This window comes from Pseudophryne corroboree (genome assembly GCF_028390025.1).
Source record: "Pseudophryne corroboree isolate aPseCor3 chromosome 10 unlocalized genomic scaffold, aPseCor3.hap2 SUPER_10_unloc_1, whole genome shotgun sequence".
In the NCBI taxonomy this organism is placed as follows: Eukaryota; Metazoa; Chordata; class Amphibia; order Anura; family Myobatrachidae; genus Pseudophryne; species Pseudophryne corroboree.
In genome coordinates this window covers 1289754-1302831 of record NW_026967472.1, presented here as the reverse complement: position 1 = coordinate 1302831, position 13078 = coordinate 1289754, and the positions used below count along the sequence as shown (strand labels likewise).

Here is a 13078-nt window from a genome sequence, read left to right as displayed (position 1 = left end):
AGTGCGCACCTGGCCGCTAGTTCAGACTGCCGCATGGGACCCGGTATGCGCTCCCTGGCCGACGTATTCCATTACTGCAAGCGGCTTAGCCATCCACTTGGCAGAGTTAACATCTTAATAACCCGGGAAGGGTAAATATTCCTTTAATCAATTTCAATGCATTATTCTCCTATGTAGTGACTGGACTGGTTGTTATTATAGGGTGACCAGACCAGGTGACTTTATCCTGGGACACTCATGGATTACACAGGTTCTGGGGCTGGCTGACTACACGTTGCATTTCACCTGGTTTCTAGCAGCCACAGAACCTGTGTAATCCATGAGTGTCCCAGGATAAAGGGATAGTCTGCCTCACTGGGACGCCAGTGTTAAACATTAATATTCAGGAGAATAGCATGATACATTTAGGACATAGTCACCTGAGCAGTATATCGTTTAGGAGTTACATACAGCATTATTATGATAAAAAGTATCAAGTTGTATATTATTATTACATGATTGCATACATGTGAATACCATTGATTGAGACTACGGAATAAGCTCTTTTTATACAAAAGCTAAATATTATTTTATAATCTACAGGTGTAACGCAGAAAATTAGAATATTGTGCAAAAGTTCATTTATTTCAGTAATTCTACTTAAAAGGTGACACTAATATATTATATAGACTCATTACATGCAAAGTGAGACATTTCAGCCTGTATTTGTTAGAAATTGGATGATTGTGGCTTATAGTTTATGAAAACCCCAAATCCAAATTCTCAGAAAATTAGAATATTACATAAAATCAATGAAAAAGGGATTATAAATACAGAAATGTCGCCCTCTGAAAAGTATAATCGTTTAGGAGTTACATACAGCATTATTATGATAAAAAGTATCAAGGTGTATATTATTATTACATGATTGCATACATGTGAATACCATTGATTGAGACTACGGAATAAGCTCTTTTTATACAAAAGCTATATATTATTTTATAATCTATATAATAAAACTGAATTATAAAAGCTCTTTCGTGTATCTAAATTGGAAGCAGATTTCACTTCGGTTTAGACATAGAAGCAGCGCGGTGATTTTATCTGTTTATATCCGGCTGCAGGGTCTCATTATATGGATGATTGTTCATCCACCGTTTTATCTATTATATACATTACATTTATATTATCTGCGCCATGAATCTAGAACCGCCAAGGCTGCTCATACAATTTACATTTTTTTTAAATGATAATTATTTTAATATTATATTACCAAATAAGAATAGATTGCATCTTGTTGTAAAGCTTATGGCTTTTGAATAGTGTTTTCTATCCAGTCAAGGTAGTTACTTACTTTTGTATATACTCCATACTGACCTATAACCCCACATCCTAGCCCCCAAGATACTATTCCACCAATAAACCATTTTTGGGTTTCAGTATCAAAAAACACTAAGGGTCCGCCACTGTCTCCAGCACAGGAGTCTTTCCCCCCTTCTTGGTGACCAGCGCAGATCATGTTCTCAGTGACGGTATATTTTACTTCAGCCGTGGACTTTGCCCTGTACGTGGCAGCACACTTTTCATGATCCATTATATTCACCTCTACAAAGCGCAGGTTACGGGAAAGATGCTCTCTCTCTGTATATCCCCAGCCAGACACTTGTCCGGTATGGTGAGAGTCCTCGTTGTGGCTGATATGGTACCGCGGCTCTTTCGTAGGAAGACAGATTCCCAGGATGTTTTCACTTACTGGGACCTTGTCGCGCAATTTAATCAAAGCGATATCATTATTGTATGTTTCATCATCTTTATAATCTTCATGAATGAAAACTGCTTCAGGAAAAGCCCTAATAAAATTTGTGTCATCACTTTTGATGAGTCCCATTTTTATATTCATGTCATCCAGGGCTTTCTTGTATATGACATGAGCGGCGGTAATGATCCATCTGTCATTAAGGAGTGCCCCGCCTCCAGTGCCGCCATCTGCTCCTTTAATGAAAACTTGCCATGGGAAGGCCCCCAGCCTGGTTATCTTCCCGCCAATTATACGCTGAACGGGCCCTGGTTTCCGCTTTCCACAATCTGAGGAGGGAAGAAGAGGAAGTAAATGCAGAATCACGAACACGCTAAATTATTATTTCTTCTTCATTCCTCCATGGCAACCATACATTGGGAATAGGAACTGTTCCCCCAGCACAGACAGGAAGTGGTACCAGGGACCGCCTCCCCCGGCTATATATTTCAGCTCCTCCCTCTCGTATAGGAGTAAGGGAGGTTACTGATAGCACGTGAGGAGTGTGTACATGAGAGAGTGAGGTTACTGATAGCACGTGAGGAGTGTGTACATGAGAGAGTGAGGTTACTGATAGCACGTGAGGAGTGTGTACAGGAGAGAGTGAGGTCACTGATAACACGTGAGGAGTGTGTACAGGAGAGAGGGAGGTTACTGATAGCACATGAGGAGTGTGTACAGGAGAGAGTGAGGTTAATGATAGCACGTGAGGAGTGTGTACAGGAGAGAGTGAGGTTACTGATAGCACGTGAGGAGTGTGTACAGGAGAGAGGGAGGTTACTGATAACACGTGAGGAGTGTGTACAGGAGAGAGGGAGGTTACTGATAGCACATGAGGAGTGTGTACAGGAGAGAGTGAGGTTACTGATAACACGTGAGGAGTGTGTACAGGAGAGAGGGAGGTTACTGATAACACGTGAGGAGTGTGTACAGGAGAGAGGGAGGTTACTGATAGCACGTGAGGAGTGTGTACAGGAGGGAGTGAGGTTACTGATAACACGTGAGGAGTGTGTACAGGAGAGAGGGAGGTTACTGATAGCACGTGAGGAGTGTGTACAGGAGAGAGGGAGGTTACTGATAGCACGTGAGGAGTGTGTACAGGAGAGAGGGAGGTTACTGATAGCACGTGAGGAGTGTGTACAGGAGAGAGTGAGGTTACTGATAGCACGTGAGGAGTGTGTACAGGAGAGAGGGAGGTTACTGATAGCACGTGAGGAGTGTGTACAGGAGAGAGGGAGGTTACTGTTAGCACATGAGGAGTGTGTACAGGAGAGAGTGAGGTTACTGATAGCACGTGAGGAGTGTGTACAGGAGAGAGTGAGGTTACTGATAGCACATGAGGAGTGTGTACAGGAGAGAGTGAGGTTACTGATAGCACATGAGGAGTGTGTACAGGAGAGAGGGAGGTTATAGATAGCACGTGAGGAGTGTGTACAGGAGAGAGGGAGGTTATAGATAGCACGTGAGGAGTGTGTACAGGAGAGAGGGAGGTTACTGTTAGCACATGAGGAGTGTGTACAGGAGAGAGTGAGGTTACTGATAGCACGTGAGGAGTGTGTACAGGAGAGAGTGAGGTTACTGATAGCACATGAGGAGTGTGTACAGGAGAGAGTGAGGTTACTGATAGCACATGAGGAGTGTGTACAGGAGAGAGGGAGGTTATAGATAGCACGTGAGGAGTGTGTACAGGAGATAGTGAGGTTACTGATAGCACGTGAGGAGTGTGTACAGGAGAGAGGGAGGTTATAGATAGCACGTGAGGAGTGTGTACAGGAGAGAGGGAGGTTACTGATAGCACGTGAGGAGTGTGTACAGGAGAGAGTGAGGTTACTGATAGCACGTGAGGAGTGTGTACAGGAGAGAGTGAGGTTACTGACAGCACGTGAGGAGTGTGTACAGGAGAGAGTGAGGTTACTGATAGCACATGAGGAGTGTGTACAGGAGAGAGTGAGGTTACTGATAGCACATGAGGAGTGTGTACAGGAGAGAGGGAGGTTACTGATAGCACGTGAGGAGTGTGTACAGGAGATAGTGAGGTTACTGATAGCACGTGAGGAGTGTGTACAGGAGAGAGGGAGGTTACTGATAGCACGTGAGGAGTGTGTACAGGAGAGAGGGAGGTTACTGATAGCACGTGAGGAGTGTGTACAGGAGAGAGTGAGGTTACTGATAGCACGTGAGGAGTGTGTACAGGAGGGAGTGAGGTTACTGATAACACGTGAGGAGTGTGTACAGGAGAGAGTGAGGTTACTGATAGCACGTGAGGAGTGTGTACAGGAGAGAGGGAGGTTACTGATAACACGTTAGGAGTGTGTACAGGAGAGAGGGAGGTTACTGATAGCACATGAGGAGTGTGTACAGGAGAGAGTGAGGTTACTGATAGCACGTGAGGAGTGTGTACAGGAGAGAGTGAGGTCACTGATAACACGTGAGGAGTGTGTACAGGAGAGAGGGAGGTTACTGATAGCACATGAGGAGTGTGTACAGGAGAGAGTGAGGTTAATGATAGCACGTGAGGAGTGTGTACAGGAGAGAGTGAGGTTACTGATAGCACGTGAGGAGTGTGTACAGGAGAGAGGGAGGTTACTGATAACACGTGAGGAGTGTGTACAGGAGAGAGGGAGGTTACTGATAGCACGTGAGGAGTGTGTACAGGAGAGAGTGAGGTTACTGATAACACGTGAGGAGTGTGTACAGGAGAGAGGGAGGTTACTGATAACACGTGAGGAGTGTGTACAGGAGAGAGGGAGGTTACTGATAACACGTGAGGAGTGTGTACAGGAGAGAGTGAGGTTACTGATAGCACGTGAGGAGTGTGTACAGGAGAGAGTGAGGTTACTGATAACACGTGAGGAGTGTGTACAGGAGAGAGTGAGGTTACTGATAGCACGTGAGGAGTGTGTACAGGAGAGAGGGAGCTTAATGATAGCACGTGAGGAGTGTGTACAGGAGAGAGGGAGGTTATAGATAGCACGTGAGGAGTGTGTACAGGAGAGAGTGAGGTTACTGATAGCACGTGAGGAGTGTGTACAGGAGGGAGTGAGGTTACTGATAACACGTGAGGAGTGTGTACAGGAGAGAGTGAGGTTACTGATAGCACGTGAGGAGTGTGTACAGGAGAGAGGGAGGTTAATGATAGCACGTGAGGAGTGTGTACAGGAGAGAGGGAGGTTATAGATAGCACGTGAGGAGTGTGTACAGGAGAGAGTGAGGTTACTGATAGCACGTGAGGAGTGTGTACAGGAGGGAGTGAGGTTACTGATAACACGTGAGGAGTGTGTACAGGAGAGAGTGAGGTTACTGACAGCACGTGAGGAGTGTGTACAGGAGAGAGGGAGGTTGCTGATAGCACGTGAGGAGTGTGTACAGGAGAGAGTGAGGTTACTGATAGCACATGAGGAGTGTGTACAGGAGAGAGTGAGGTTACTGATAGCACATGAGGAGTGTGTACAGGAGAGAGTGAGGTTACTGATAGCACATGAGGAGTGTGTACAGGAGAGAGGGAGGTTATAGATAGCACGTGAGGAGTGTGTACAGGAGATAGTGAGGTTACTGATAGCACGTGAGGAGTGTGTACAGGAGAGAGGGAGGTTATAGATAGCACGTGAGGAGTGTGTACAGGAGAGAGGGAGGTTACTGATAGCACGTGAGGAGTGTGTACAGGAGAGAGTGAGGTTACTGATAGCACGTGAGGAGTGTGTACAGGAGAGAGTGAGGTTACTGACAGCACGTGAGGAGTGTGTACAGGAGAGAGTGAGGTTACTGATAGCACATGAGGAGTGTGTACAGGAGAGAGTGAGGTTACTGATAGCACATGAGGAGTGTGTACAGGAGAGAGGGAGGTTACTGATAGCACGTGAGGAGTGTGTACAGGAGATAGTGAGGTTACTGATAGCACGTGAGGAGTGTGTACAGGAGAGAGGGAGGTTACTGATAGCACGTGAGGAGTGTGTACAGGAGGGAGTGAGGTTACTGATAACACGTGAGGAGTGTGTACAGGAGAGAGGGAGGTTACTGATAGCACGTGAGGAGTGTGTACAGGAGAGAGGGAGGTTACTGATAGCACGTGAGGAGTGTGTACAGGAGAGAGGGAGGTTACTGATAGCACGTGAGGAGTGTGTACAGGAGAGAGTGAGGTTACTGATAACACGTGAGGAGTGTGTACAGGAGAGAGGGAGGTTACTGATAGCACGTGAGGAGTGTGTACAGGAGAGAGGGAGGTTACTGATAGCACGTGAGGAGTGTGTACAGGAGAGAGGGAGGTTACTGATAGCACGTGAGGAGTGTGTACAGGAGAGAGTGAGGTTACTGATAGCACGTGAGGAGTGTGTACAGGAGAGAGTGAGGTTACTGATAGCACGTGAGGAGTGTGTACAGGAGAGAGTGAGGTTACTGATAGCACGTGAGGAGTGTGTACAGGAGAGAGTGAGGTTACTGATAACACGTGAGGAGTTTGCATAGGAGAGAGTGAGGTTACCTATAGCACGTGAGGAGTGTGTACAGGAGAGAGTGAGGTTACTGATAGCACATGAGGAGTGTGTACAGGAGAGTGAGGTTACCGATAACACGTGAGGAGTGTGTACAGGAGAGAGGGAGGTTACTGATAGCACGTGAGGAGTGTGTACAGGAGAGAGTGATGTTACTGATAGCACGTGAGGAGTGTGTACAGGAGAGAGTGAGGTTACTGATAACACGTGAGGAGTGTGTACAGGAGAGAGTGAGGTTACTGATAGCACGTGAGGAGTGTGTACAGGAGAGAGTGAGGTTACTGATAACACATGAGGAGTGTGTACAGGAGAGAGTGAGGTTACTGACAGCACGTGAGGAGTGTGTACAGGAGAGAGTGAGGTTACTGATAACACGTGAGGAGTGTGTACAGGAGAGAGTGAGGTTACTGATAACACGTGAGGAGTGTGTACAGGAGAGAGTGAGGTTACTGATAACACGTGAGTAGTGTGTACAGGAGAGAGTGAGGTTACTGATAACACGTGAGGAGTGTGTACAGGAGAGAGTGAGGTTACTGACAGCACGGGAGGAGTGTGTACAGGAGAGAGTGAGGTTACTGATAGCATGTGAGGAGTGTGTACAGGAGAGAGTGAGGTTACCTATAGCACGTGAGGAGTGTGTACAGGAGAGAGTGAGGTTACTGATAACACGTGAGGAGTGTGTACAGGAGAGAGTGAGGTTACTGATAGCACGTGAGGAGTGTGTACAGGAGAGAGGGAGGTTACTGATAGCACGTGAGGAGTGTGTACAGGAGAGAGTGAGGTTACTGACAGCACGGGAGGAGTGTGTACAGGAGAGAGTGAGGTTACTGACAGCACGTGAGGAGTGTGTACAGGAGAGAGTGAGGTTACTGATAACACGTGAGGAGTGTGTACAGGAGAGAGTGAGGTTACTGATAGCACGTGAGGAGTGTGTACAGGAGAGAGGGAGGTTACTGATAGCACGTGAGGAGTGTGTACAGGAGAGAGTGAGGTTACTGACAGCACGGGAGGAGTGTGTACAGGAGAGAGTGAGGTTACTGACAGCACGTGAGGAGTGTGTACAGGAGAGAGTGAGGTTACTGACAGCACGGGAGGAGTGTGTACAGGAGAGAGTGAGGTTACTGATAGCACGTGAGGAGTGTGTACAGGAGAGAGTGAGGTTACCTATAGCACGTGAGGAGTGTGTACAGGAGAGAGTGAGGTTACTGATAACACATGAGGAGTGTGTACAGGAGAGAGTGAGGTTACTGACAGCACGGGAGGAGTGTGTACAGGAGAGAGGGAGGTTACTGACAGCACGGGAGGAGTGTGTACAGGAGAGAGTGAGGTTACCTATAGCACGTGAGGAGTGTGTACAGGAGAGAGTGAGGTTACTGATAGCACATGAGGAGTGTGTACAGGAGAGAGGGAGGTTACTGATAGCACGTGAGGAGTGTGTACAGGAGAGAGTGAGGTTACTGATAGCACGTGAGGAGTGTGTACAGGAGAGAGTGAGGTTACTGATAGCACATGAGGAGTGTGTACAGGAGAGAGTGAGGTTACTGATAGCACATGAGGAGTGTGTACAGGAGAGAGTGAGGTTACTGATAGCACGTGAGGAGTGTGTACAGGAGAGAGTGAGGTTACTGATAGCACGTGAGCAGTGGCGTAACTAGAAATTTTTCTCCCCCAAGCCAAAAAATTTTTGGCGCCCCCCCCCCCCCCCCCCGCTGCATAACTGGGAGCATGAAAGGGACAAATATGCGCGCGCCAAAGGCGCGCGCTGCAAAAAAAGGGGCGTGGTTTTGTTGGAATGGGCGTGGTTTCTCGTAAAGGGGCGTGGTATTGCAGGAAAAGACTACCTTATACCCCAGTTTTGCAACCTGCACGCCCAGACGTTAGCCACCACAGGAAAGAAAAATAATCCTGATTCATGCCCCTTACATTATTTGTCATTTTTCCTCCTTATAGTAATGCCCAGTATACATTATGCCACATACTGCAATGGCCCTTAGACATTATGCCGCACACAACAATGCACATGACACAATATGCACACACTGTAATGCCCCCGACACATTATGCCACACACCGTAATGCCCCCGACACATTATGACAGGAATCGCAATGCCCGTTATACATTATGCTACACACTGCAATGCCCCTGATACATTATAGCACATACAATGCCTGTGACACATTATGACACACACCGCAATGACCTTGAGACATTATACCACAATGCCCGTGATATAGTATACCATACACCGTAATGCCTGTGACACATACCGCAATGCCCTGCCCGTTATACCCTATGCCACACACCGCAATGCCCGTTATGTATTATGCCACACTGCAATGACCCTGAGACATTATACCACATACCACAATGCCCGTGATATAGTATACCACACACCGTAATGCCTGACACATTATGACACACACCGCAATGTCCGTGATACATTATGCCACACACTGCAATGACCCTGAGACATTATACCACATATCACAATGCCCGCGATATAGTATACCATACACCGTAATGCCTGTGACACATTATGACACACACCACAATGTCCGTGATACATTATGCCACACACCGTAATGCCCATTACACATTAAGTCCTACAGTAAGGCTTCTAATTACTTTTCAATTACCTTCTCGTTGTCAGGGGTTTCATGCACTGGGTGTCATGCTCGTTGCCAGGTGTTTCATGCACTGGGTGTCATGCTCGTTGTCAGGTGTTTCATGCACTGGGTGTCATGCTCGTTGCTAGGAGGTAGTCCTTGTTGCTAGGGCTGTGCTCCCAGTGCCACATATGTCCCCAGTGCCAGATATTTCCCCACGGTGCCAGGTACTCACATGCCCCCGGTGCCAAATATAGCCCCCCCCCCCCATGTGCCAGGTACACATATACCCCCCCCAGTGCCAGATATGCCCCCAGTGCCAGATATTCCCCCCCAGTGCCACATATGCCCCCAGTGCCAGATATTCCCCCCATGCCAGATATGCCGCCAGTGCCATATATTCCCCCCCAGTGCCACATATGCCCCCAGTGCCAGATATTCCCCCAGTGCCAGATATGCCGCCAGTGCCATATATTCCCCCCGAGTGCCATATATCCCCAGTGACAGATATTCCCCCCCAGTGCCAGATATTCTCCCCCAGTGCCATATAAGCCCCAGGGCCAGATATTCCCTCCCAGTGCCAGATATCCCCCCCCCCCCCAGTGCCACATATCCACCCCGTGCCAGATATCCCCCCCCAGTGCCATATATGCCCCAGTGCCAGATATCCCCCCCAGTGCCAGACATCCCCCCCCCCCCCAGTGCGATATGCCCTAGTGCCAGATATCCCCCCCCCCCCCCAGTGCCATATATGCCCCAGTGCCAGATATCCCCCCCCCCCCCTTCCCCAGTGCCAGATATGCCCTAGTGCCAGATATCCCCCGCCCCCCCCCCACAGTGTCATATATGCCCCAGTGCCGGATATCCCCCCTAGTGCCTGACATCCCCCCCCCAATGGCCATATATTCCCCGGTGCCAGACACCCTCTCCTCTCTCCCCCCCCGTGACAGATATGCCGCAGTGCAGCCGCCGCTTGTTGGAGAACTTGGAGGGACACGGCGGGCGCAGCGTGTGCCTCTCCTGTGTCCCTCCTGAGTCCTGCATCATCTCCGGCGGCCGCGGGTCTGATAGGGGGAAGTGCCGTCCGTGAGCTCTAATTGGCTCACGGACGGCACTTCCCCCTATTAGACCCGCGGGCCGCCGGAGATGATGCAGGGCTCAGGAGGGACACAGGATAGGCACACGCTGCGCCCGCCGTGTCCCTCCAATAAAGCAGACTGACATGCGGACGTTCGTCCGCATGTCAGTCTGCTGTAATCAGTGGCGCCCCCGCAGCCCCTCGCCCCCAAGCCACCGCGAGGACTGCGGGGGCAGTAGTTACGCCACTGCACGTGAGGAGTGTGTACAGGAGAGAGTGAGGTTACTGATAGCACGTGAGGAGTGTGTACAGGAGAGAGTGAGGTTACTGATAGCACATGAGGAGTGTGTACAGGAGAGAGGGAGGTTACTGATAGCACATGAGGAGTGTGTACAGGAGAGAGGGAGGTTACTGATAGCACGTGAGGAGTGTGTACAGGAGAGAGTGAGGTTACCTATAGCACGTGAGGAGTGTGTACAGGAGAGAGTGAGGTTACTGATAGCACGGGAGGAGTGTGTACAGGAGAGAGTGAGGTTACTGATAGCACGTGAGGAGTGTGTACAGGAGAGAGGGAGGTTACTGATAGCACATGAGGAGTGTGTACAGGAGAGAGGGAGGTTACTGATAGCACGTGAGGAGTGTGTACAGGAGAGAGTGAGGTTACCTATAGCACGTGAGGAGTGTGTACAGGAGAGAGGGAGGTTACTGATAGCACGTGAGGAGTGTGTACAGGAGAGAGTGAGGTTACTGATAGCACATGAGGAGTGTGTACAGGAGAGAGTGAGGTTACTGATAGCACGTGAGGAGTGTGTACAGGAGAGAGTGAGGTTACTGATAACACGTGAGGAGTGTGTACAGGAGAGAGTGAGGTTACTGATAACACGTGAGGAGTGTGTACAGGAGAGAGTGAGGTTACTGATAGCACGTGAGGAGTGTGTACAGGAGAGAGTGAGGTTACTGATAACACGTGAGGAGTGTGTACAGGAGAGAGGGAGGTTACTGATAGCACGTGAGGAGTGTGTACAGGAGAGAGGGAGGTTACTGATAGCACGTGAGGAGTGTGTACAGGAGAGAGGGAGGTTACTGATAGCACGTGAGGAGTGTGTACAGGAGAGAGGGAGGTTACTGATAACACGTGAGGAGTGTGTACAGGAGAGAGGGAGGTTACTGATAGCACGTGAGGAGTGTGTACAGGAGAGAGTGAGGTTACTGATAGCACGTGAGGAGTGTGTACAGGAGAGAGGGAGGTTACTGATAGCACGTGAGGAGTGTGTACAGGAGAGAGTGAGGTTACTGATAGCACGTGAGGAGTGTGTACAGGAGAGAGTGAGGTTACTGATAGCACGTGAGGAGTGTGTACAGGAGAGAGTGAGGTTACTGATAACACGTGAGGAGTGTGTACAGGAGAGAGTGAGGTTACCTATAGCACGTGAGGAGTGTGTACAGGAGAGAGTGAGGATACAGATAGCACGTGAGGAGTGTGTACAGGAGAGAGTGAGGTTACTGATAGCACGTGAGGAGTGTGTACAGGAGAGAGTGAGGTTACTGATAGCACGTGAGGAGTGTGTACAGGAGAGAGTGAGGTTACTGATAGCACGTGAGGAGTGTGTACAGGAGAGAGTGAGGTTACTGATAACACGTGAGGAGTGTGTACAGGAGAGAGGGAGGTTACTGATAGCACGTGAGGAGTGTGTACAGGAGAGAGTGAGGTTAATGATAGCACGTGAGGAGTGTGTACAGGAGAGAGTGAGGTTACTGATAGCACGTGAGGAGTGTGTACAGGAGAGAGGGAGGTTACTGATAACACGTGAGGAGTGTGTACAGGAGAGAGTGAGGTTACTGATAGCACGTGAGGAGTGTGTACAGGAGAGAGGGAGGTTACTGACAGCACGTGAGGAGTGTGTACAGGAGAGAGGGAGGTTACTGATAGCACATGAGGAGTGTGTACAGGAGAGAGTGAGGTTACTGATAACACGTGAGGAGTGTGTACAGGAGAGAGGGAGGTTACTGATAGCACGTGAGGAGTGTGTACAGGAGAGAGGGAGGTTACTGACAGCACGTGAGGAGTGTGTACAGGAGAGAGGGAGGTTACTGACAGCACAAGAGGAGTGTGTACAGGAGAGAGTGAGGTTACTGATAACACGTGAGGAGTGTGTACAGGAGAGAGTGAGGTTACTGACAGCACGTGAGGAGTGTGTACAGGAGAGAGTGAGGTTACTGATAGCACATGAGGAGTGTGTACAGGAGAGAGTGAGGTTACTGATAGCACGTGAGGAGTGTGTACAGGAGAGAGGGAGGTTACTGATAGCACGTGAGGAGTGTGTACAGGAGATAGTGAGGTTACTGATAGCACGTGAGGAGTGTGTACAGGAGAGAGGGAGGTTACTGATAGCACGTGAGGAGTGTGTACAGGAGAGAGGGAGGTTACTGATAGCACGTGAGGAGTGTGTACAGGAGAGAGGGAGGTTACTGATAGCACGTGAGGAGTGTGTACAGGAGGGAGTGAGGTTACTGATAACACGTGAGGAGTGTGTACAGGAGAGAGTGAGGTTACTGACAGCACGTGAGGAGTGTGTACAGGAGAGAGTGAGGTTACTGATAGCACATAAGGAGTGTGTACAGGAGAGAGTGAGGTTACTGATAGCACATGAGGAGTGTGTACAGGAGAGAGGGAGGTTACTGATAGCACGTGAGGAGTGTGTACAGGAGATAGTGAGGTTACTGATAGCACGTGAGGAGTGTGTACAGGAGAGAGGGAGGTTACTGATAGCACGTGAGGAGTGTGTACAGGAGAGAGTGAGGTTACTGATAGCACGTGAGGAGTGTGTACAGGAGAGAGGGAGGTTACTGATAGCACGTGAGGAGTGTGTACAGGAGGGAGTGAGGTTACTGATAGCACATGAGGAGTGTGTACAGGAGAGAGGGAGGTTACTGACAGCACGTGAGGAGTGTGTACAGGAGAGAGGGAGGTTACTGATAGCACATGAGGAGTGTTTACAGGAGAGAGTGAGGTTACTGATAACACGTGAGGAGTGTGTACAGGAGAGAGGGAGGTTACTGATAACACGTGAGGAGTGTGTACAGGAGAGAGTGAGGTTATAGATAGCACGTGAGGAGTGTGTACAGGAGAGA

At 49.1% G+C, this 13078-nt stretch overlaps 1 protein-coding gene across 1 annotated transcript in view; it reads right to left on the bottom strand.

Annotated features, from left to right (window-relative positions):
* Positions 1 to 625: 625 nt before the first annotated feature.
* The window catches only part of MASP2 (MBL associated serine protease 2), a 900889-nt gene continuing 888436 nt past the window's right edge, over positions 626 to 13078 (bottom strand). Inside the window, exon 11 of the mRNA XM_063948680.1 lies at positions 626 to 2064. Coding sequence (XP_063804750.1) covers positions 1286 to 2064 — 779 coding nt within the window. The 3' untranslated portion in view covers positions 626 to 1285. The remainder of the gene's footprint in view (positions 2065 to 13078) is intronic.